At 45.2% G+C, this 26375-nt stretch overlaps 1 protein-coding gene, 1 non-coding gene and 1 pseudogene across 6 annotated transcripts in view; 2 read left to right on the top strand and 1 right to left on the bottom strand.

Moving 5' to 3' along the window:
- Positions 1 to 2658: 2658 nt before the first annotated feature.
- HEMK1 (HemK methyltransferase 1, mitochondrial release factors N(5)-glutamine) overlaps positions 2659 to 26375 on the bottom strand; it is a 156480-nt gene continuing 132763 nt past the window's right edge. Inside the window, exons 15-16 of one of the 5 annotated variants that reach the window (XR_016438468.1) lie at positions 23514 to 23575; positions 2665 to 4130 (exon numbers count right to left, since the gene is read on the bottom strand). Coding sequence is in view for 1 of the 5 variants with exons in the window: in XM_090021817.1 (XP_089877943.1) it covers positions 4118 to 4130 (13 nt within the window). In the remaining 4 variants the exon portion in view is untranslated. Of the gene's footprint in view, positions 4131 to 23513; positions 23576 to 26375 lie in introns of all 5 variants that reach the window. The other 4 variants (XM_090021817.1, XR_016438467.1, XR_016438469.1 and 1 more) reach the window with 4 other exon arrangements.
- On the top strand, positions 14332 to 14563 carry LOC149855602 (U2 spliceosomal RNA; annotated as a pseudogene).
- Positions 14597 to 14793, top strand: LOC149855603 (U2 spliceosomal RNA). Its single transcript, XR_016438601.1, has one exon. It is a non-coding gene; the product is annotated as a U2 spliceosomal RNA (small nuclear RNA).

Consider the following 26375-nt stretch of genomic DNA (forward strand, 5'->3'; position numbering starts at 1 on the left):
CTCTCATACTGTATCTTACCTAAAAAGAACAAATGCATGGGGTAATATATGGTAAGTATAAATATCAACCTGTCTAGTGATTAACGTTGGATAAAATATTCACAATCATGCCTGTTACCATGTAACTTCCATCTTTGCTTGTTTTGTAAAAAGAGAAAGAAATTTTGCTTGTAAAAAAAATTAAAAATCACTTTTGGTGACTTCCTGATTTGTAAAAAGGTACCTGAAATCCCTGCAGGTTCTTCATCAATATGAGCATTATCTGCTAATAACATGGCATACTACTGAGCAGACTGGCAGTATGAAACAACTTTAGCTACATACACCAATAAGAGTAACTGAAAGACAGGGAATCACTTGATTTTTTTTTGCCTTTTAAATGCAAATATGAAATTTCTTGTTTCCTTGCACTCTATCCTATTTGTTGCTCTAAAGAAAAGGGACAAGTAGAAAAATAAGTGAAAACTCAGAGATATTTTAAACACATATATGCCCCTGAGAAAGGAAAAGAACAAAAAGTGAAAAAGGAGAGGTGAATGGAAAGGAAAAGAAATGAAATGGAGGTCAGAAAGAAGAGTAAAGGAAAATGAAGCCACACAAGAAATAAAATGAAATAGGGAAGAAGTTAGAGATCAACAAACGAAGAGAAAAGCTTTCTGATAAAGCTCTTTCTCTTATTTTAGCTCACAAAATTCATATACAAACTGTTCCAGCAGTGCTCAAACACACTAAAGGTATTCTGTGTAGCCAAAGGAAAACTCCGCTAGTCCATAGTCTAGTCTGCCCTGTCTCAGGGGTGGGTAGTTGTTTTTTTTTCTGCACTCCTGTGCTGAGCCCTGGACATGCCCAGAAGAGGCAGTATGTTACTTCAACCCAGTCTACCTGATGTGGTTCATGGGTGCTGAGTACCTGCTAATTTTTTTCATTGGGTGCTTGAGCCCCAGAGCACCCATGGAGTCAGCGCTTATGCTCAGAAGCCCTTGCACAGGATTCATGATAGAGAGGTAGGGGGTATATCCAGGGAGTTCTGAAAAAACTAGGCTAACAGTCCCAAGGCAACAGTTGGGAGAGGATGTAGGTGAGAATATCCAGTGGTTGCTCTAATTTACAGCAGGAACTGCAACAAGAACAGAGCAATGAAGACCCCAGAGAGAGGGCACAGATGAAGTGGTCACAGAATTGCCATCTAGCAAGGACTTGCTACCGTGATAACTGTGCACCTTAGGATAAAGAACAAAAGGGAAACCGTGGACCCTTGTAACGTAAAATCTGCATTGAGCTGCTCTACTGAGAGTAGGTCTGTATCTTCCTACCAACTTTGCCAGTGAGAACAGCCTTTTTTGTTCATATTTTAAAACCATGGCTCGGCTTCATAAGGAGCCTTGCTTCTCATTCACATGCAGTGACATACAAGCGCAGTCTGCCCTCATGTGTGCAGAGCAGTTTCTGTGAATGAGTACATTACAGTATACAGCTTCAAGGTCGGCAAGACTGTGAGAGGGGAAACACGAGTGGGATGGCCCTGCCACCCTTTTGCAGAACTATTTGGAATGAACCAATAAGGGAAGCCAGAACGTAAACTAATCTGAAGGGTATTATAAAAGTTAAATAAAGGTCCCTTCACTTTTATTTCAATGAAATGATCATCTGCACTGGGGTGCTCAACCCCCAGGCCATGGACTAGATCCAGCCCCCAGCATTAGGCCATCTGGCCTACAGAGTTCCCCACAAGTATGTGGGGAGCCCCATAGGCTCTGGCCTGGTGCACTAGATCAGCCCCATGCCATTTATCTGGCTCACAGAGTCAAAATGTTGAGTACCACCAATGTATCAGATTTTGCACAGTCACATAATGAAATGGAAGAAAGGGGATGTTCTAGGTTGGATGCAATGGTTCCCTTAAATTAAGTTCACCATTAAGCTTCTTTATACAACCACATAGTTGAAGAAATACAGGTTTCCCTCACTTTATGGGGTTTCTGTGTGTGTGAATTGGCTCTTACGTGATGACCCTTTTTATACCAAAAAAATCATTATATGCGAGGTAAATTCACTCTTATGTGATTGCTGTGGTGGAAGCCCGCAGCCCGCAGTCAGCTGCATTGGGTGATGCATTGTGGGAGTGACGCTCACCAAAATACAGTCTCCTGCATGCATCTGTGCTCTTTGCTCATTGTCTGCAACATGCGTTTCTTTAGTTGTCATCCCCATTATGATAGTGTCCTGTGCTTGTGTGTACTGTCTGCTGTTGGTGAGTACCAAAATTGTCTTGTAAAAGTGGTAGAAATGGGCCTGGGGGTCAGTACAGTTGAGGTCTTGGAACATATCCCTATTTGTTACATTGTAAAGTGGGTTCCCTTTATGTGAATTTGAGTTACGCACCGTTTTCCAGGAATGCATGTACAACATAAAAGCGAGGGAAACCTGTAGCGGTCTCCACCCCAAACACAGGCATATGTCACCACCCAAAACAAAGGCATGTGTGAGAAGTTTCCGCTGACTATCATTTTTATGAAGGTTTGTGTGCCTACTCCAGAAAAAGCAAAGATTGAGAGAAAAAGTAGTAGGAAAGCACCAGACACCTGATAAAAGCCTAGACTAAATGCTTTTTTGCAATGATGAGTGCTAGCTGAAAGAGGCCTGGAGGTACAAGCAAAGATACCATCTTCTACCGCTTGGTGCCTGCTGAATTCAGGGAAGTGTATCTTTGTACAGACACTGTAAATAAACAGCATTGCATCAGAGAGACCCTTGACAACATCACCAATTTTGCCTTCTACCAGGAACAAACCACACAATTTTGATTATTTGTCCAATTGCATGGCTCAAAAAGAGATAACAAGAGTTAAGGTCACAACCTTAATGTAAAGTCCACAAAAGCTGTCATATTATCCACAAAGGATGACCACAGTAAATTCTAAACTCAAGAGCTTTTATTCAGAAGTAACACCCCTGTTAAATTCATAGCTCTTGTTCATGTCAAAACTAAATGCCATTTTTACTACTTACAACCAAACCTCCCACATAACATAGGCCAGAGAATTTTACCCAGTAATTCCTGATACAAGCTCAGTAATTTGTAGTGAAAGCAAACATCTCTTTCAGATTCTGATAAAATGGGCTTATTACACGTTTAACTTGTACAGAAAAAATGGCACTAAATTACAAGAGTACTATAAGTAACTACAGGATTCAGTGCGTTAGAACTGAATCCCTACCTGCCAAGATTATTTTGTCTCAAACCCCTTTTCCTGATTTTAACTCCCTCCTCTGTGTAACTAAGTGTAGCTGAACATAGAAAGCAGTCTAAATATTAAAACTCTATAGTACTGGAAAGCTATGGGACCACATGCAGAGTTAATTTGCAAGGAGGCAATAAAGATAAGGTTAACTTGTAAGAGCCATGCTGAGTGTATTTCCTTAATTGCTTTGCAGGGTTTCTGGAGAAATCTTCACATCATTTCCTGTTTTGAAGGGAGGGAACAAGCAGCAGATCTGTGACTGGGCCAGGAATAGGTGCACAATTAACCGAGGTAAACAGCACCAGGAAACGGCATAGCAAGGGGCAGCACATACCACCCTGAAATGCCGTTCAAAAAAGTAATCATAACGGTGACATTTTCTCATGTTGCTTCTATTCGAGGATATGCTTTCCTGAGGTTTTGGGATTTGGAAACCTGTTGGGCAAATAGGTCTGACACCCTCTCCAACCCTTCACAAAGAGGCTGTGACTGATGGTGGAAAACTCTGACCTTTTAACCCCATATCCCCTTTTCAAATTCCAGTGGTCACTAGTATCTTTTCCTATGTAGTGAGTCTGGCTCTCCCCCCCTCCCTCAAAGTAAATAAACCAAACAACCTAACTGTAAAACTGTTCTGACCTGACAGCAGCTGAAAAAAAAAATCTGTTGAAGACCTTTCCCTGCTGCCTGCTTTCCCTTCCTCCAGATTCTCGTCCCGGGGGCTGAAGGTCAGGGCGCTAGTTCTTTCGCTCTCCTTGGAAGGGCAGAGAGAATTCCAGGAAGCTTCCTCCAGGACCCGCAGCCACAGTTCCTAGAACTGGAATTCGCAGCTGCTGACTCTGCTTGAACTCTTCCGAGAACAGCTGGGCTTTTAATCACTGTCCACGGCTGGGGAGGAAAACAAGAAAAAACAACTGAAGAAGTGGCGGAGAGCTTGTGTGGGGTGAAATCAAAGAGGGAATAATCCTAAAGACCAAGCAATGAGGTGCTCGTTGGTTCATGGGGTGCATTTCAATACCCCGTGTTGCAAGAATTCTAGGCCTTCCCCACTCCTCTGCCAGCCAAATCCCAGGCAAGATTCTTTTCACATTATTTTTAACTGTTGGAGAGCACACCGATCGGAGCTCTGAGCACGGGGGCAGGCCGTCTGAACTGTCAGCTGATGCTGAATGAATCCCAGCTCCCTATGCTGACTCTCTCCCTCCATTGCTGGTATACCACAGGATTTGCTTTCAATAATCAATCAGATCCCTTAAGCTTGAGAGCAACTCAGTGACACTAGGCAGCAACAGTGAGGTGTTGATGGGCTCTTGATTTCATTTCAGGATTTAGTGCATGTTACACATTTAGATGTTTTTGATATGAAACATTCAGGATGGAATTTACCCCAGTGCCATCTTGAGTCTTGTGTGAGCAACTGGCCTTGGAGTGTTTTCCCACAAGAGGATCAACCACTGTTGATTTCCCCACACTAGTTTTTGTGGCTAAATACCTGTGCTGTGTGTTAAAGGAATTATGTGACTAAGATACTGAAAACAATCAGTCGTATACAAAGCATCCTTTTAAAGTTTTTTAAACCACCACTTTTGTGCATACTCAAATGGGAGCTGCCTCCTCCGAGTACTACTCTAAACAGTTTCATGTACATCTTATCACACATTTGGCTGTAAAATGTAGTTTTAGGGAATGAACGCCTCTAATTTTAGCTAGTTATTTGGTGGGTCAAATTCCTCCATCTGAGGAATTTGTGTGCAGCCCATCTGAGTTCACGTAAGTTGCACCAACTTATGTTCCCCAGAAGCTGGAACTGAGTAGAGAATTCAGCCCACCATCCAATTATTAACACCCATGGCTTCTGACTGACTGCAGGTTAGTCTAGGGTTTTCAGAGGCCAGACTTGGAAATAAACTGTTCTTAAAATAACAGTGACTGAAAATAATAGCAAAAAAAAAAAAAAAGAGAGAGAAAGAAAGAACATCAGAAGGTAAAAGGTAGTAATGAGTAAAATGCATTTCCTTGGTCCTCCAACAACACAGTCTCTTTCAGTCATATGAATTGAGGTGGAAGGCAATGATCCTGCTCCATTTACAGTGTTTCCTGGCCTGCCCCCAAGGCCACAATACAGTTTATTTAGTTTCCAAAGGTTAAAAGAGGATGTTTGGGTAGCAGAGAGAGTTTATTATGGACTTTCACCCTTGGCATCTTCAACTGACTGGCAATTCCACAAAAAAAATATTTATTGTTACTAAAGTACATTGAAAGGGAGCTTTGAAAAGGAAGGAACTCATTCTCCTCTCATCCACATCATAAACCCACCACTATCCTTTTGGTTTCTTCAGGGCAGGTGACAAGAGGAGTGGGGGAAGAGGGGGAAAGGAAAATATTGAGGTCTAGAGCTTTAAATTAATTTTAATCCAGCAGCAGGTATTATTATCCTGCCACTGGTGCTACAGATGAATTAGTTATTATTTTAGACTCATAAAATGCAAAATTGTCACTTTGCAACAAGCCTTAGCAAGGGGGCAGTTCACTATTGTGTTACCCTGGGCACAGACCTGGAACCTGCCTGTGAACCAGACAGTCACATTTTTGTCCCCAGTTGCTCTGCCCACTGATAACCCTGTGAAAGAGCTGAAGTAAGAGTCCTTCTTGATAGGCATGTCACAAAACACGCAATCTAACCTGAAGTCATGGGCCTCATATAATCTGTGTGGGCCTCATAACTGTATGACTTCTTTCCTGACTAATCTTTGTAAGAGGGTTTGATATCCTTTGCAGGAAGGCATTCTAAGAGTTTTACATGGGTGTTATTTCACAGTGGTCAATACTCTGGTCTACAAGCTCAACCATGAGTAGCATCCCCAAGCCAAGTGTTACCCATTGACAGCAGTCATATCTGTCAAATGCTCCAGACAAGGCCAGACTGTGGGGAACATGTAGTGTCCAAACGGTTTATTTCAGAATCCAAGCCCCAGAGTTCTGTCTCAGGAGTGGACCCAAAACACTTCCAAAATTTTGCTACAACACATACAATTTGTAAATACTTAGTAACACAGCAGAAAGATCATATGTTTCAAACATATATGCTCAGTCTCTTCTCTTCTGTCCTCATTCACTGTCTTCCAGGTCTTTTTACCCATACACCTAAGCACTATTATGATGGGAATCTGATTGTTTACCTCAAATTAACTCAACCTCTTGAGCCTCTTCAGATATTCTTTGCCAACAGCCACAAATACTGTAACATTCCACACATATTTTAGACTAAAAAAAATATATTTCCAACCTAAAGGCAGGAATCTTTTCTCAAGAGGCTGTGAAAGTATTGTATATCAATCACTAACAAAAGCAAAAGGTGATTTATGATCAGGGATTTCCCCAACTCAAGGAGATGGCAAGCCAATTTTGTGGGCAGAGTGCAAGGTTGGCCACCATTTTTGTGGGCTTACCATGGTGCCCCCCCACTCCACTGATTGGCCAGTAGGCTCCGGTGCCCCACCCTCCACAACTGATTGGTGGAGGGCTGTCCATCATATGGCCATGCCCCTCACTGCTAATTGGCTGAGAAAGCTGTCCATCATGCCACCCCACTTCTCACCACTGATTGGTGGAGAGGGGTGGGGCCACATGACAGGCAGCCCTCTCAGCCAATCAGCGGAAAGGGGTGTAGGCAGCAGCCACTTTACCTGCTTGCCTTGGTACCAAGACTCCCTCTCCCCACTTCCCCCAGTGGGCTATGCAGCTGGGAGGACTGCTGGTTCCCAGTGGGAAGCCAGCATTTAATTTTTAGTAAGTTTTTCCCCCTGCAGTTTTCACAGAGATCACCTGATTTTGCAATTTCCACAAAATCTGTAAAATCATGATTTGGGTAGGTCCCTATTTATAAAATTTTGCACCAAGGAGTTTCTAGTCTATATAGACAATAAAGGAATGTAGGGAATGACATAAAGCAGCATGAATGCACAAGAGTTAAATGAGCAGCCCAATAGTATCACAACTTTTGTTTAAACATTTCAGCTTCTCCTGTTAATTTTTTATGTTATGGTTTCCAGTTCCCTGAGACTGTATTTTCCACTGCTCAGCACTACTGTCATGTCTTGCTTTCTGTATCTTTGTCACATATCACACCTCTGGGGCCGAGACATTCACACAGTGTTTTACGTGGGTGGGCAGAGACAGGAGCAAGTGAGCTGTCTGGGCACGATGCTTTCTTATGGGAACCATAAAAATCCTGTCACAGCTTGTGAACTCAGGACAGGTATAGACATTACACTTTTACTGGTATAAGTGAAGGGAAACTGTTCTATACTTGTAACAGAACAGAAGTTCATCACATATAGACTGGTTTAAAAATGGCAGAACCTGGTATAAGATTTAGCCCCACCCCACCACCACAAAAGGGCAAACGTGTGGTCTATTCACACGTTTACTGGAAACTTCCACATATTGAATCTTAACATATTCCCTGTGAAGAATTTTCATAAAAACAGCCACCAGCAACACAGATGTCTGTCTGCTAATAATACATCCAAAAGAAAGGGTCCTTGTCTCTCCCCCACTCCAAAGCCCCACTGCAAAGACGGTTATTCTCTTTTGCTTGTTTGGAGGAGCACTGGGGCAGTCAGCAATAACATGAAGATTAGAAGGCCTGGCACTGCCCAGAACTCTCCCAATTCTCTTGTATAACTTGTGATAAACCTCTAAGCTTATGACTGAATATCAACTCAAAGGGAGAAAACTGTGTGGACGCTTGAGGGGTATCCCTCAAGGCGAACAACAAAGGTGTAAGTAGTAAGTCCTATTTTCTCGGGTCTCTTTAGGCACAATGTTGCAGCATGCATTTTGTCATACCATTTAAGCGTTCTACCAGGCCATTAGTCTGGGGGTGATAGATTGATGTTCTGAGCTGCTTTATCCCCAATACTTGGCATGTAGCCTTTATCATGTGACATAAAGTTTGTTCCTTGGTCAGTCATCTCTCATGGTACTCCTACCCAGGAAACCCACTTTAGAAACTCTTCTACAATCTGTGATGCAGTAGCAGCCCTCAAAGGGATCAATTCTGGGTAACGCGTTGTGTAACTATTAATAACTAAAATATATCGGTACCTGGTACTGCTTTTAGTTTGGGGTCCCACAACATTGGGAGCCACTCGATCAAATGGCATATCTATGGTGGGCGTCACTTGAAGAGGGGCCCTGGGGGGCCACCTTTCATCAACCGTTTGGCACTCCCTACCAACTTGCACCTGCGAGTTAGTTCTTTCTGCTTGTTGAGCCAGAAAAACCATTGATCTATTTTAGCCAGGGTCTTATCACCTCCAAAGTAGCACCCTATTGGCATTGCATAGGCCAAATCCCATGCCATTTTCCTAAATGATCAGGATACCAGCAAGTGCCACATGTTCTCATTTCTCATCCTCCCCTTCTTTACCCTGTATAACAAGCCCCTTTTAACCTCAAATTAGGGGTCACTTACATGTAAATCTGGATGTACCACCTGGCCTTCTATGCTAAATACTTCATGTTCATGTATCCTTGCAAATTCTGTCTCTTCATCTTGTGCAATCTTGAATTGAGGTCCCATGGTACTATGCTCCAGGTTCACAAATGGCTCCTCATCTGAGGATGTGACCAGCCCTTAAGTTTGAGCTCTGCCTGCTTCTCTTCCTCAAAAACATCATATAGGGGCAGCCAGTTCTGGCCTAGTATCATTTCCCTATCTAATTCTGGGGCAAAACCTACTCTCATCTAGCCCTTTCTATTGGCCACCCTCATGTCCATATAGCCTCATTCATATTGGTCTGTGTGAATACACCATTCAATCAGATTGTGGGGTATCAGGTCAGCCCTCAACAGCATTTGCGAACACCCTATATCCAAGGTGGCTTGTACCTTTCTACCAGCCACCCAAGCAGTGACTGTGGGCTTATCCCACACAGTTATCTCATCCCCACAGCCAAAACTACAGTCCATATCTTCAACTGCATTGGCATCCCCTTGCTTTTCTCTAACCATCTGGCCCCCACTGCCCTGTTTCCATGTCTAATGGGACCCCTGCTGACACTCCCAGGATACATGGGCAAAATGGCTGCACCTGTAACACAACACCCCCTTCCCACTGTACTTTTGTATACTCTGACAGCATTCCTCCTCATGGCAGGCATTACTCTCCGTACTTCTATTTACTCATTCCTTCCCTATCTCACTTTCAGAGGCTGCAAAAATGCCTTCACAATCCTTAGGGTCTCTTTAGAGGATCTGGGCAGATGCCTCTTGACCCACAGCTGAGTATCCTTTTCTGAGTTTCTTACAAATTGTTCTAATAGTATTTGATCAGCTAAAGCTTCCCTGTTAAACATGGTCAGTGGCACCCACATATTAAGGAGGTCTTTCAGCAACTGCATGAATACTCTAGGTTGTCTCTTCTCCCTTCCCTTCCTGGCCCTAAAGCATCTTTTGTAATGTTTGGGCATGATTTCTAGGTGGTAAAGTATTGCAGTTTCAACTTTATCAAACTCATAGGCTTCCTCACTTGGCAATGCCCTGTAAGTCACCTGAGCTTTGTCTATTAATAATGACCCTAACTGACTGGCCCATAATGCCTTATCTAAACCAGCTTGTAAAGCTTTCCACTCAAAAGATTTGATATACGCATCAACGTCATCCTCTTCAGTCATTTTGTGCATCTTGAAAGATGTCTAGTTGTGTCTGATTCATTCCTGTTGCTGTAGGGCTTGCTGCTGCTGCACTTCTAATACTTTAATGACAGTGTGCAGCGTTTGTCCTAAGATATCCACTTGGGACATCATGCTTACATCCATTTTGGTGTTTGCCTCCAGGGTCAGGATATCCCCCTCACTCCTGGCCAATGCACCAAATTGTAATTGGCATGTCAGTCTTTACCCAACCTCTTGCCCTTCTCTGGTCAACTAGCCTCTTCTGTACACTTCCAGAGCGGCAGTTTGGCTTCCTATGCTGGCTTACAAAGGTGCCGACTATTCTCATCTGCCACGACTCTGATGTTAAAACTTTGTTAAGGGAGGAGGTTCTTACAGTGTACAACTTTGGCTCCCATCAGCCACACAGGCTTGTCAATTGGGGTTTTGCCTTCCCTACACCCCACCTAGTGCCAACCCGGTGTCTGCATCTTTTTCAGAATGTGTAAGCAAAATAGCTCCAATCAGAGTCCTTAAGAACTCAAAATCACAATTACCAGCACAATGTCTCTGTTGCCCACAGATGCTGGGCTGTAGCCCTCCTTGATAATTAAGTCCAGTAGCCCAGACATGGTCACAGCTATTCAGGGTGGTCCCAAAAGGGGGTTAGAGCACGCACTGAATAGTGCTCGTTGCTCCCCTTACTCACGATTTTGCCGCCCTCCTTTTTCCCTTTCTCTTACAGGGCTCACCACGTTCCAGCTTTAATTGTCTGGCTCCAGATGCCATGTCGGTTCTCTGGGTAAGTGTTCTGGCTCCTCCGAGCCAGCCCTGGCCGGGTATGCTGGCTCCCACCCATTGCCCCTGTCGGGGCCAGCTTTCACTGGGTGCTGCTCTTCACAGCATGGGGAACTCACTTCCGGTTCCCCAGCTGATTCCCTCTGGCCAGTTTTTATGCCGGCATGCCTGTTCCACGTACTTAACTGGCACCGGTATGTGCTCCCACACCAGTGCTGTTTGTTCTTTTTCCAACCTCACCGCCAAGGACGCTGACTGGATCTTTGACTGCTCCATCATTCTCAGTAAGCTGCTACTCATGGCAGGTACTTCCCCCATGCCACAGTTGGCCTGTGGGTTGTATATTGCTAACTACTGCTCTACAGATTATGCAGCTGGCAGCAATCAGGTCCACCTACATTTGTCATTCTCTTCTTGTTCCCATGATAACAGTAGGCACTTCATGCTCTGTCCTTCTCCAAGAGACCCAATTTGATGCTTCCGCTTTAAGGCAGTATCCCTGAGTCTGCCTCCTTACATGTTCTACTGATGGTTATACCTCTATAAACTGGGTGAAAATTATGAATGCTACAGCAAAATGAACCACATTGCAGCAAAATGGTTTCTCTGGGTTGACTGACTGAAGAGAAAAGGGATAGAGGGAGCAGGCCAAAACAACTGTTCACCTCTTCTTGAGGAATTGGTATTCTTCCTCCTAGTCTTTACTCAGATTTGGCCCAAGCACCGAAGCTCTGAGTCCCAGAAGTAAAATACAAAACGATTTTCACCCCTTGTAACATAAGTCACAAAAATTCCTTCTTTGTGTGAGGAATTTCTGATGTGGACTATATGGCCTGCTGCCATTGGCCATTTTCTAAAATAATTCAGTTTTTTCAGGAGATGGAGTCCTATAAGGTATCTTAGCTCTGTCCTTTACTGCTTCTCATAGCATGAAAATCGCAAAATCTGGCATTGTCCAATGAAAAAAAGAAAACTTACTAAAAATAAAATATTGGCTCCACAGAGGGAACCAGCAGTCCTTACGGCACTGCAGTCCAGCTGCGCTGCCTGGCAGAGTGGGAAGGGAGGAAGAGGAGGCAGCCCACACGAAGGATAGCTCAAGATGGCTGCCACCCCCATGCTTTGCTACTTACTGGCTGAGGGCAGCCTGTCACGTGGCCTCGTCCTTCATCACCAATTGGTGGCAAGGGGTGGAGCCATATGATAGACAGCCATTGAGGCCAATCAGCAGCAAAGGGGGGGGCCACCTGGGCCCCTTAGCCAATCAGAAGCACGGGAGGCCCTGCACGATCAGCTTATAAATATGGCAGCTGGCCCCGTGATCTCCCTGCAAAATCAGTTGACAGTCTCCTCAAGTTAGGTAGACCCCTACTTGTAACCCTGATTGTGGTTCATCCACGCTCTAGCACAAGACAACAGAAAAGGACTTCTATGGTTAGTTTGGAGATGGAAACTGGCTCTTGCGCTTGTATTCCACATAAGTGGCAATTCTATTCCACTCAGTTCAAGTCCTGAGAATCCACCAATGATCTACTGTATAACTTGACTATAAGATGACCCCCCACCCCAATAATCAGATTCCATATATGGAAAATTTATAAATTTGTTATAATTTTCCAGGTATAGAACATAATTATTGGAATTTGCTTTGAATTTGTACTCCTTCCACTACTACAGCAGGAAAATAAGTTTGGGTGGTAAGGTAGCCCCCCTACCCTCTGCCTCCAACTTCTTCTCGCTGAAGTCCCTTATTACCCCACCCGCTGTCAGACCCTGCTGTCCCTGAGCGCATGGAAGTGAGGGGCAAATTTGAAAACACTAACTTTATATTATGGGTACCCATAGACTTATTTCACCCAGAATTGATGCCTTTTACCTTTTTTTGAAACTGCTGCATGTTTTAGTACAGGTACTCCATAAACACAATTTTAAGCATTACTTTTGTACCTATTTATATATAGTACAAACTATGCATGATATTAGACCAAAGGCAAAAAGCTCACAATTTACCATATAGATCATTGGGCTGGGATCTAGCAGAATCAACAGCATTTCATTGCACAGTAACCCCATAGCTCAGCACTGCTCAGTATGTGTGTGCAGTTTCGATGCCCCCCACAAAGCTTCCTTGTGCTAATTAGTTGGGGTGTGTGAAGCTTTGGTCCCTGATTTGATTTGGTGGAGATTAGGCTAAATTCAGTGGCCAAATCTCCGAATCCAAATCGAATTAGAGAACCCTTTAATCTCCCTGAATCGAATCAGAACCCTCCAAATTGATTCAGAGAGATTCAGAAATTGATTCAGATTTGGTGATTCGGACATAGACACAGCTTTAAATGTTTTTTCTACATACCTTGGGGTACCAGGCAGCTCATGAATGCTGCGATATTGGGGTGCATGGAGTGTCCCATAGGAGCACTGGGGGCTCCCCAGTATGCTTGGCAACAGACCCAGAAGTGGAAAAAAAGCACTTTCAGTCCACTTGTGGGTCTGCTGGAGAATGCACAGGGGGGAGGGGCTGTGCCCACCCTGCTTAGCAACTGGTGCCACCTGGGTCTGGGGGGGGGTACCTGAGGTCCCCCCGCAGCCAATTGCCAAGCTGGGGGGCATGGGGGCCCCCATAGCACACTCCCTGCTGGACCTGGAAGTGGTTCAGAAGTGCTTCTGGTCCACTTCCAGGTTTGCCACTGAACACATGGGGGGCCCCCACATACTGCTATGGGACTCTCCATCACCCCCAGCATTACAGCGTTCACGAACTGTGCTGATACCTTAAGGTATGTAGAAAAAACATTTAAAGCTGTGTCTATGTCTGAATCACTGATTCTTTGAACCAGAGTCAAATCTTCAGATTTGGATTTGGCCAAATTGAATCAGCGACAATGAGCCAAATCAATGAATCAAATCATTGTCCCCAATTTGGGCTGAATCTGAATTAAATAGGGCCTGCTTCACACACCCCTCTAAGTAGCCCCCTACTCATGACTAGTACCGGGTGTTCTTGCCATGAGTCTGGGGATCCTGCAAAATTTTATACCCAGATGAGGCACAGGGCAACCTGGTCTGGCTCCACCTCTTGGAGGATGGGGCCACACTAAACATATGCAACAGGCTGAGAGAAGGGGTGACAGAGGGATTCTGGGTGAACTGTTTCAGGTCCCATTTGGTGACACTTGCCAGACGTTTATGACTAGTAAAGAAAGAGGAATCACTAGAAATGGGAAAGGAATACTCAGCTCAGCTGTGGAACTGAAGAGGAAGTTAAAATGTATTCAATTAGTGGCTCACTATGACTTAAAAGAAGCTGGTGCTGAGAGGGATGGAGCACGTAGAGCACTACCATATAGCTTACTTAGATGAGTTATACTAACTTCCCTTTGTTTGACCTGGTATTGCAGTGCTTCCAGGACCGGTACAGAAAAAAAAAAAAAAAAAGCTTGTTTTCTTATTCAGACAGGCTACCCTAACTTAGTTTAGGGGCAGGAGGTCTATATTGAGCAGATTCTTTTTGGTATTGGGTGGTGGAACCGGAGCGTGCTCCATCCGCTCCATGCATTGACCTGGTATTGCAGTGCTTCCAGGACTGGTGCAAAAAACAGAAAAAAAAAAAGAAAGAAAAAAAAAAAAGCTTGTTTGCTTTTTTTTTTGTGTGTGTGTGTTTTTTTGCACCGGTCCTGGAAGCACTGCAAAACAGAAAAAAAAAAAAAAAAAGGTTTTCCCAGGGTAATTGTCTCTGATATGTCCTCCATAGGAGGTCTATATTGAGCAGATTCTTTTTGGTATTGGGTGGTGGAACCGGAGCGTGCTCCATCCACTCCATGCATTGACCTGGTATTGCATGCTTCCGGGACCGGTGCAAAAAAACAGAAAAAAAGAAAAAAAAAAAAGCTTGTTTTCTTATTTACCTGGCAGGGGAAGTAGCATGACCACATAAGCAGGCTCCCCAGGACAGGTGATTGTCTCTGGTATGTCCTCCATTGGAGGTCTATATTGAGCAGATTCTTTTTGGTGTTGGGTGGTGGAACTGGAGCTTGCTCCATCCACTCCATGCATTGACCTGGTATTCCAGTGCTTCCAGGACTGGTGCAAAAAAACAGAAAAAAAAAAAAAAGCTTGTTTTCAGGGGTTCTTTTTAAATCTGTTTGATATTGCCTGTTTTCTAATAAAATGTTACCCCCCCCCCCAAAAGGTAGCTTGTTTTCTGTCTGCATTTCTATAGAGGTAGCGGAAAGAATGGGCCAGAAGGAGGGGATATAGTGCTCTGGCAAAGGCTGGACTTCAGGGGGTTGTTTCAGCCCTGTATAGATATAGGACAGCCTAAGGGATAGCTTTTCTTGTCAGAAAGAGCGAGTGAGGGCTTTGTCAGTACTTGTGTTACGTATCGATGCGTGAACCTGTATTTATATAAGAAGCAAGGGTAAGATGTTCACTGGATAACACTGCAGTTTTAAGCAAGTGAATGAGACATCGTTTATCATGTGAGTATTATGTATTTTCTTGAAATTGTATTTGTATTCTCTTTGTGAGGCCTCAGTTGGGGTCCTTTTTTAAATCTGTTTGATATTGTCTGGTTTCTAATAAAATGTTACCAAAAAAAAAAAGAGAAAAAAAAAAAGAAAAAAAAAGTGGCAGGGGGGACCTGCGTTCCTCAGATCTGTACCCAGGGCAGGTGCAGGCTATGGGCTCATGCTCCCACCTTGCTTCCCTCCCTTGGGCACAACCTGGCGCAACTGGGGACAATGGGTCCATGTGGGGATTCCTAGCTATTGCAAGCTCCCCCATGATCTGGCATGGCAGGGAGTGAAGGAGCCGCATAGAAAGCTTCCTCATCACCACTCATCCCCTGCTGCCCAAGCGATGCGCCTGCTACGTGCGGGGTGGCAGTGAGGGCAGTGGCATGGGGCTGAGCCCCTTAAATCAGTAGGAGCTGGAGGTGTGTCGTTAAGGCAGCGGGAGGGGAGCTCACAGCAGCAAGAAATCCCTGCTTGGCCCCAATGTCCCCAGCCACACTGGGTCATACCTGCTGGGCTGGGGAGGCCCAGGGGAAGGGAAGCAGGATGGGAGCTCAAGCCTGCAGCCTGAACCTGTGCCTGAGCCTGTGCCTGCCCTGGGTACAGATCTGGGGGGCGTGGGTCCCCCTTGACCCTTGGGAGTGCACGTGGCAGGAGGGAGCTGGATCTCCCCTGATGAGCCACCCGTAGCCCCATCCTTTTCCCTGCTGGGGCCTTACAGCCACACATTGAGGCTCCGGGCCCCAAGTCCCACCCAGCTGGGCAGTAGTTCCCTCCCTACAGGGGCCTCAATCCCCCTCTACCCCCACAGTTACCTGCTGGAGCTGCAGGCTGCTTGGGGTCATGTGCATATCTATGCACATGGAGCCCCATTTTTCCGCCTTCCTCCTGATCCCTCCCAGCTTCCTGCAGGCTGGAACTCTGTCAGCCTGCAGGGAGCTTATTGCAAAATGGCAAAATCCACGTATTTCTCTGGTAAAATTAGAACTCCACATCTGCCTCTGGTAAAAGGCAAAATCCGCAGTTTACTCCGTTTTTCTGTGGGAAATGGAAAACCCAGATCCCTGCCCATCAGTGTGGTTTTCCAATCTGGGCCATGTGTTTTATAGTAATGCTGAATGTTGGCAGCATTTAATAAACTTCACAGTTGAAAAAAAAAGTAGTGCAGAGCAGGAGGATTCATCAACCTTTGGCATTAACTGCTTTTCAGGCATGGGCCACATGTAGGGGGTGCACGTGCACCCGCTCAGTGCACGTGGCCCCCCAAGAGTGAGCACTCTTAGCTTAGGTGACAGGCAGGGGGGACAGGCAGAGCGCTGGTGCCCCCCCCCCCCCGAGAAGTGCCTCTGGCACTTCCGGGTTTGGTGTCCAGGCTCAACTCCCTCACCCCCCTACCCTGCCGCTAACATTACTGTGGCCGCCTGCGGATGGTCCCCGCTTGGCCTGCCCTCACTGCTGATGCCTGCAGTGCTGCCTGTGGGCAGTTGCTGTGCCCCCATCAGCCTCAGGAGGTACACATTGCCTATGTCTTCAGGGACTCAAATGGGGGAACAGCATTATATTCAGGCATTTCAATCTACTTATACATGTTCAGTAAGTGCAACAGAATCTGCCCCCCAAGTGTCTAGGGAAAGAGGGCTGGTTTCCATTAGGCTTTAGAAGTCAGGTCATGAATTCCTGAAAGGAGAGCGAAGACTGAACTGTCCAAGGAGAGAACAAGAGTGCTCAAATCCTTACCCAGCGTTCCAAAGATCTGCTAAGCATCAGCCAAACAGTGGCAGGAAATTTTAAGCATGCTTTTAGATTGAAGTGACCTAGAATATGTTGCACAATCTTCAGTTTTCAAGAAAGCTGTAGTACATTTACAAAGAATGTGCTTCAGAGGAAAAGGGAAGTTATTAGTCTGACGTTAGTGGGTGCCATGGGAATGCACTAAAAAAACACAAACACAAATGAAATCCATTGAATAAATGTTAATAATCCATGAGTATTTGTTTGCTTTTTCTTTCCCTGTTTCTTTCAGTCTGTCCCTCATTTTTATTTTCTTCTTTCCCATTTTTTTTTCCTTTCTTTGTATCAGTCTCTGTACTACTTTTTTTTTTTCCCTCTTCAAGGCAGCATGTCATTCTTTTTTATTTTTGCCAGGTCTCTGCTCTCAGTGCCTACAATCTGAATTTTTCCCTGCCCATGTTGCCTCATTTGCCTCTACTTTGGCACCCTCACCATCTTTTATTTCCGCCCCTAACCCATCTTCCTGCCAGGCCTCAGCCATTTGTGGCACCTGGCTCACATATTTTAAATGCAATTCATATTGGGAAAACAGACACTTGCTAGACTCTAGGTAGACCTAGAAGAGGATAAAGTGTCTATGGCTTTAAAAAAAGCCCACACTCTTTCTTGCTGCTCTTTGTTTCTTTGCCTTCATCCTTTCTGAAGGGCTCTTTTCTCTGCAACGAAGTCAAAGGGCTGTACAACATGATATGAGTTTAAACCGGCGACAGATCATTATTCCTCAAGTCACTTCATCCACTATACAAACCATTGCCATATCTTTTCATGGTCCACATGGGTCACAGTTTCACCTCATCGCAGTCAGTGGACACATCTACACAAGATGCTGGCTGCACAGTAGCCAAAACCTACTGTGCAGCAGTGTGTCACAGCACCAACAGTGCTAATACACTACTGCACTGCATTATTAGGCTACTGTGCAGTAGCATTACCTAAAAGATGTTTGCCAGTGCTACTGTGCAGTAACTTCAATTACTGCACACTTATTCAGTATTTCCTAATACAAGTACTGAATATTAGGGATGTGCAAAGTGGGCCCTATTCGATTTGGATTCGGCCTGAATCAGGAACAGTGATTCAGTTTGTTGATTCGGATCACTGCCCCAGTTTGACTCAGCCGAATCCAAATCTAAAGATTCAATGCTGATTCAGAGAATCAAAGATTCATAAATAGACACAGCTTTAAAAGTTTTTTCTGATTACCTCAAGGTACCAGCATGGCTTGTGAATGCTGCAATGCTGGGGCAGATGGAGCATCCCATAGGAGCGTTGGGGGAGGGGGGGTGCCCTCCATGTGCTCAGTGGTGAACCTAGAAGTGGACCTGAAGTACTTCTGGTCCACTTTTGGGTCCGCTGAGAAGTGCACTGGGGGGCCCCCTGCAACCTCCCTGCCTTGGCAATCAGCCATGGGGGGACCCTGGGTACCCTCCCTAGACCCAAGAGGTACCAGTTGCCAAGCTGGGAGGGTGTGGGGGGGGTACCCCCTGCACACTCCCCAGCGGCCCCGGAAGTGGAACAGAAGTGCTTCTGGTTCACTTCTGGGTTTTCTGCCAAGCGCATTGGGGAGCCTCCCACACTTCTGTGGGATACTCCATGCACCCCAGCATCTCAATGTTCACGACCTGCCTGCTACCTAGAGGTATGTAGAAAAAACATTTAAAGCTGTGTCTATGTCTGAATTGCTGAATCTTTCCGAATCAATTCGGAAAGATCAAAGGGTCTCCTGATTCAATTCAGATTTGGAGATTTGGCCACCAAATCGAGCGCCGAATCTCTGCTGAATTGAATCAGGGACTGAAGCTTCACACAGCCCTACTGCATACCTTATGATTCTGCAGCTCCATATTTTGCCATAGAATCTGCCCCTGAAAACATGCTCCCGATTTTAAGCATCCAGCAAAGCAATACAGTTTTTAGCCTTGAGGACTGGGCAGCAAACCGTGAAAACATGAACACAATGTTGCCCATGTGGGTCCACAGATGGCCTGAAACATCGCTGGTGTGATTGTGGTCATACCAATACTCAATGACAAAAACGTCAGTACCAATGCTGACTTCACATTCATGATGGAACCTTCCACCTAATGCGTCCTTCTCACTGGCCTCGTTACTGCCAAGCTTTGCCAGTTTTACCAGCAGAACTTCCAATGGGTCTGTACTCAGAGCTCCTCTGCAGCAGCATAACAATCCTTTCTGCCAGCAGATTCACATCACCTCTGCCCAGCAAAGCAAGGCTTCCTGCTACCATCTGGCAGAAGGTGTGCATAGAATTTCCTGGGCCCTCAGCTGCCTGCCATGGTCCACCCAGAAGTTTGTGCCTTTCCAGAGTATGCTTCATGTTTTGCCAATGTAGTGCTGAGTGGAGCTGCTAGAAATGCCAGGGTGTGCACATGCTCCAGCAGCTTGGGGATGGTGGCTGCTGTCTGCTGCTAGAGCTTCTGGTGGCAAAGCAGCATAAGTGTAGACCTAAGAAGTCTTATCTTCCCCTCCCCAGGTGCCTTGATGTCTTGATTTCCGTTTCCCTTGATGGGAATATAGTTTGCAATACATCACAGGAAGAAAGGCTCCATAAAGCAAGAATATAATGTAGCATACAGGAAACTGAAATAAGGACTTAACAGTGTTTTAAGATTACTAAGGCCAACACCTTTACAGACAATATTGGACCGTCTTTTGGGTTCCTGCCTTATTAAATATGATTTGGATGTGATCAACTGGTATCTGTTTAGGGAAGCTGCAGGGAGCTTTGACTGCAGATGTTATGTGCAGCATACTCATTCTTTCCCTCTTCTCAGCAAGCTTGGGGGAATGAAACAAAACAAGCTCTAAGAACGAGGGTGTCTTGGCTGGCACTGTCCTGCCATACGCCTTCTGCAGAACACCCACCCAGCCAGTCCCTCCCCTCTCTTCCATGTTGTCATTTTAGCTGGCAGCTGGTGTCTTCCAGGAAATCAGACAAGACAAGAGCTGAGTCACTCTTCTGCTAGCTGCCCAATCAGGTGGCAAGGATCAGTGACTGTAGGAGGAAACTCATTTTAAAAAAGCAGCTCTTTACTGCTTCTCAGGATCTGGCTTCTATGTAGAATGACACACAAGAATGAGATCAAGATCTTGGATGGCACCACCCAAAAATAAACCAGAAGGAAGTAAGACTAGGGGAGGGCTGGGAGAAGGGGAGAACAAGTACTAGGTCAGGCATGTGCAACCCCAAGTACATGTCAGGACAAGAGCAAAAGCTTTGTACTAAGAACAAGAGACTAAACCTAATCCCCTCCACTTAGCTTGCCTGCTTGAAGAGTTGTAGATCTCCCGTTGTTAGCCTGAGAGTCATGCTTTTAACACACACGTCTCATGATCTTAAACTAAGCCCTGTTTTGGTACCAGAAAACTTTGCCAGTGTGTAGGGGAAAGAGAGGCTGCTCCTGAACAAAGCAGGGCAGATTTGGGATGAATACAGGATTCTCAAATCCTGCCAGGGTGAATCTGGTGTAAGTGAAAGTATGAAAGCTCTTACGGTGCAAGATGACAAACAGACTCGATATTTTTAAAGGCAGCATTTGCACACGGACATTGGAACCCAATGGTCTACGGTCACAAATATACCACCAGTTCCTGACAGGCTCCAGGGATTTCTGCACCACTGCAATTCATGCTGCATTAAAAGGCAAAGCCTATTTTCAGGATTTTATATGCACTTATATACCACCAGTGAGGAAATAAATACAGAGAACTGTTATGATCCTTTGATGTCAAGGAAGTTAGAGAAGAACTGGTAAGAATGTCCTCAATGATAGAAGTACAAGCAGCACTAGTGTTATATATGCATTGCTATAGCCAGTGTTATCCACTGCTAAGAATCAGGGCTCCTGAGAACCCCAACACATGCCCATGCATACGCACACACTTGATTCATTCAGTAAAATTCCCCTGAAGTGATCTCTAAACTGAGGGTCTACAATTTTGATCCTATGTAAATTAAAAAAGTAATTCTAGATTACTCATCTACACACCCACATGAAGCAGGATGGGTGACTTCAGAGAAATATCATGACTGAAATGTACCAAGTGAAAAGTATGACAGGATAAGATATTCAATGCCATTTCAGTGAGACAGAAAGTGGGCCAAATTAACATCTGGTGTAATTATGCTAATTTCAAATACATGAATTTCGCCATGGGCAATGTTTGGCCAGGAACATTTACCTCATCAAATATGTCAAACAACATCAATCCAGGATACATGTCTAATGAAAAATGAGGCAGACACTTGCCAATGCCCTGCAGTTTTGCTCTGTGCTGGAACACTGGGTATGAAGCTAGGAAGCTTTGACAGCTCCACAGTGTAGTTTAACAGTGCATTCCTCATCAGGTGTTTCAAAATTAAAGTATCTCTTTTTAGAAAGCCACATTTTCCTTTACCCAAGCTATGGTTATACACATATTTTTAACTGAGACCACAACATGGAGTAAACACTAGTACTTGGAGGCCTAAAACTATTTAAATAAACATGAAAGTTCACCCATGGTCTGGATACTAGCTCCTTTAAAAAAAACCAAACAGATTAAAAACATTCAGAAAATGGATAAAATTGTTAATATTTCTATGTCCTAAAAGCTAATTGATTAAGGGCGAGTACTAAATAATAAGCTTGTGCAAAGCAGCTAGTATTTGCTTTGGATTTGGCCAATATGGGGGACAATGATTCGATTCGGTGATTTGAACCACTGTCCCGAATCAGTCTGGCTTAATCACACAGTCCCTTCCCCATCTGCTGTCCCAGCCTGGCAATGGCTGCCACACCTGCCCCAGCTCCTGGCACTTTGAAAAAAAAAATCCCCGACTCACCGGCTGCTGCCGGGCGGGGGGGGGGGGCGATCCCCACTGCCCTCCACTGCATGGGGGCTCTGCACGAACCCCCTCCCCCCAGCCCCCCCATGGCTGCCCCATTCACCCCAGCTCCAGCCCTTTAAAGAAAAAAAAACTCCAACTCACTGGTTCCTGCCCGGCAGGGGGTGATCCCCACTGCCCCCCCCCACCCCACACCACATAGGGGCACTGCACAAGCCACCTGAAGCCCTGAGGCTGCTGCAGGAGCCAGTGATTCCAGGCCTTTTTTTTTTTTTGTTCTTAAAGGGCCAGAGCTGTGGCAGGCAGGGCAGCCATGGGGGGGAGCTGGGAGAGTGGGGATGTTGGGGGGCTTGTGGAAGATCCCCCCATGCAGCGGGGAGCAATAGGGGGCAGTAGGGATCATACCTTGGCCAGGCAGCACCTAGTGAGTTGGGGCTTTTAAAGCACTGGGAGCTGGGGTGGGCAGGGCAGCCATGGGGGGGCTGGGGGAGCAGGCAAGGGATGGAGCCTGGCAGGGGTCCCCCCCAAGGTCCCCTGCCCCCTTCTCCAGCCCCTCCTCCCCTGCCCCCTACGTACCAGCTCCATGTCAGGTTCCAGCCCCCTGCTGCAGTGGGTGGGGACTGCCCGAATTGTAAAAGCTCTCCAAACCTTTTCCGAATCAATTCAGAGAGCTTCGAATCAATATGGACCTTTTTATTTCCCCCCCGATTCAATTCACATTTGGAGATTCAGCCACCGAATTGGGCCGAATCTCCTCCAAATCATATCAGCACTCAAAGCTTTGCACGGCCCTACTAAATAAATAAATAACATACTTTTTTTTCCATGGCCCATATTGAAAAGGCAAGAGAACCCCAAGCAAGAATACCCCAGAGTTGCTCTACTGCAAGCACATGCAGTAACTGACTCATGATAAGGTGTGAAATGAGTCTTCATGCTTTAGAATTTATTCTACAGACAAGTCAATAAGGCAAAGTAGGGAGAGAGTCACACTGACTGAGCCAGCAGCTGGACTTTGAACCTTCAATTTCTTGGCTTCTACACAGCCAAACACAACTTCATCTGAAGGCACCTTTGCCATCCACCAAGTAGATTTGAATGTGCAGTGCACCTGACCCATGAAATTAAAATACAGCTTTTTCCAAGGGGCACCATTATGAAGTGCAGGGATGGGAAACAAAACAAAATAGCTAGCAGCTTAATGGGGGTCTGTACTATCAGTTTTTAATCTTTTTTCCCCAAGAGACATAATCAATTGACACTCATATAAAGTAGTGCATGTATAACAAATCAGGATCCCCCCAGAACTTCAGGGCTGTCACTCTGACGTGTTGGGACTTTTTGGAACTCCCCGAGACCGAATGTTTTTGTCCCCAGAGTTACTGGCATTAAAAAAAATCCTCTTTAGCCATATGGGTTGTGCACATACAGACATTATCCTGAACAGTTCCGATTCTTTACAGCAGAGAGCAATGTACACTTGTGTACACGCTTGTGCCTGCAAGCACCTCTATTCATAATGTATGCTTCCAACAAAAGCTGAGTTACAAAACTATTCTGATCACACACAATCAACTGATCAAACCAAAGACAAGAACCATGAAAAGCATGGTAGTGTTCCTCCTATGCTTAGAGGCAAAGGGTGGTATGAGCTAGGGCTTACCAGCATGAGTGACTTTGTAGTGGAGGCAGGTGAACTGAAACCTGATTCATGTAACTTGAGCCCTGGAGAGTAAACCAGAAATAAACAATATTATTCCTGGAAAGAAGGGGTAGTAGCTGTCCCTCTGCCAATGTACACTCTAGTCCAGAGCTTATTAGCTACAGATTCATTTCCCTGCTCCACCTCCCATTGTCAGGGCAACGCTCCCAGGCCTTGACGTCAGAGCCGCCTTTTGCCACACAGACATTCCCCTTTTGCAAGTCTGTTAGACTTATTCATGGAGCTGGCTGTGCAGAAGAGTCTATCCTGACATTGCTCCATGCCCTCCGGAGCTGCCTACTTGGGCAGGCTCCGCCACTGGAGCTCAGGTGGCCACAATGTCCCCTGCCCTAGCAGCAGGGAGCTCCCAGCCCCTGCTCTGAGATCACAGAGCTGGGAGACCTTATCACACAGCCTGAACCCCACAGTCATGGGACCCAGGCTGGGAGATCCTTCTCTCAGGGACTTGCGTTCTCAAACAAATACTGAATATACTCACTTGGTTATTAAATTATACAATATGGGGGATGGGGATGCTCTCTTTCAATGAATTCCTATGCAGAAAGATACAAACTACTCGGCATCACAATGCAAACTTTACAGGAACATTTGAGATGTACCTGCAGTGACAACTCCCAAGTAGCCTCTGACTGCTACAGTTCAGACAACAATGTTAATGGTCAAGCTGCTTCTACAGATTCAGCTCAAAAGTTTATACTGTCACAGTATCAAAGCATGTGTGGACAACACAAACACAATAGCAAAGCCACCAGCAGACTGTATGTGTTGGTGATCTTAACAGCTGGAGATTTCCACCAAACTACCAGCATAAATGGTACCTTTCGGGTCTTCTCCAGGTTTTCTGATAGTAAAAGACCTTCCAAAATTGTGTTAACCGGTGGGTGACATCCAATCCACCCCATATGTAAAGAGACTTACAGAAAATCTTTTCTGAGCATTCATAGGAACCATTCCTGCTTGTTGAGAAATCTGGTAGCAGCTTGACCTAACTCACATGCCCGAGCCCTTGGTCCACCTGAAACCTGGTCCTTCTTGGAACCAGACCCTCTTTTCTGCAGTTCCATTGGTCATCTACATACCAATTTTGTAGAGCAATACCTCTGTTAATAAACTTCCCATCACAAAGTGCCTTCATTTATATACATTTTCATTTTGGACTATGTGAAGGGGGATTGTGCAAGTAAAGGTGCAGCTCCAATTTTTCAATCAATTCTTATAAATTTCAATATGTCAAGATACAATCTTATTGCCTCCCACATCATTAGAGAAATGAAGGGTTTCCATTACATGTTGGCTCCTTGGAGGTATTGCTTCTCCATCATAAACCAATGGGATCCAGGGGAGCCTCCTGGAATTTCCTCTCTGGTTTGAAGCCAAGGTGGCTTTTACTTCACTATCAGTGTTTTGTTTGCAGTAGCAATCTTGCTGTAGTGATATAAAGGAAGAGCAAGCAGTCCTGAGAGGAAGTGAGTCAGGGAACCTGTACTGTTTCAGAGAGACGTGTGACTCAGAGCATATGGTGCTCAACTTGTTCTCCAGAGCCCTGTAGGGGGTGATAAGATTGTGTAATCCACAAACCAGCTCACTGAACTTCCTAATTCTGCTGATCCAAGGGAGGGGTGCCCTTTCTGCGTACTGCATGTTAGCTGATTTCTTAGAATAAAACCACCACGGCTCCTGGTGAAGTAAGAAGCAGGATGCTGGGCTCCCTGCCTGTGCTGACAGATGAACAAGGAGTCACAGAAGTACTGAATTTATTAAGAACTCAACAAAGATTTGGCAGAAGCCTCTTGTTTAGTGTTCTTGCTTCTCCTTCACAGAGCAAGAGTGTGGAGATACAAGTGCTGAAGGACACAGACAGAGCAGCTCTGGGGGGACTTAGAGTGAGGGGGTCCTAAGGAGAGGGAGGGAGAAGGAAAGAGAAGGAGACAAAGAGAACAGCAAAGTGAAAACAATGAAGATGAAGGTCAGGAAGCAGGAGATCTCTTGAGCAGTTCTGCACGTATGTGGAGACAAGAGGCTGACAACAAAGGATAACTAAGAGAGTGGTTGCAGAGAGGACAGAGACAGTGGCTGCAAAAATTCAAAACTTGGAGAAACCCTAGAAGAAAGATAAGAAGGGGAAGATAATGGCAAAAAAATATGGGGGTAGCGCAGGAAGAAGGTAAGCTAAGTGATTTTTAAGGCAAAGGGATAATAGTGGTAGGAATTGTTTGCAAAGGGCAGGCAAGAGAATCAAGACAGTAAGAAGGAGTCTGAGACGTGGCCTCTCTTCAGTCTCAGCATAACACCAGGGAGATTGTGGTTCTAGCTTCTTCATGCTTGTTCACAACAAGGGCAGTCCCCAGGAAGCTTGCACATGAGTGTGTCAAAACAGCAAGATCTCCCACCAGGTGTGAAGGCCAGTTCAGTGTTTATATATTTCCCTAAACAATTGCGTCCTGGGCTATGGTTGGGACCCCTATGTACAATTACAAATACAAATAATAAATTGCAATACCTTAACACGCTTAGATATTTCCATAAACTCAAAACTGTTAGAAAGTACTTTTTTTTTTTTTAAAGCTCCAAGCTGTTCTCTCTGGAACAAGACCATGCCTGCAGAGTTTCCATCCCCACAAAAATGTGAACCATTTCAAAATGATTGAGAAGAAAGATTAATTGTGGAAATAACCAAGTGCTCACTGCCTCCAAACAGAACAATTTTCCTGTGCTGATGAGAATGCAGAAATGTTACTACTAAAAACAGGTGTTTTCCCCAGCAACTGCACAAAACCTGTCTCTCTACCATGTCTAACAAGG

Source organism: Crocodylus siamensis, chromosome 11, assembly GCF_052110815.1.
Source record: "Crocodylus siamensis isolate JL-2025a chromosome 11, ASM5211081v1, whole genome shotgun sequence".
In the NCBI taxonomy this organism is placed as follows: Eukaryota; Metazoa; Chordata; order Crocodylia; family Crocodylidae; genus Crocodylus; species Crocodylus siamensis.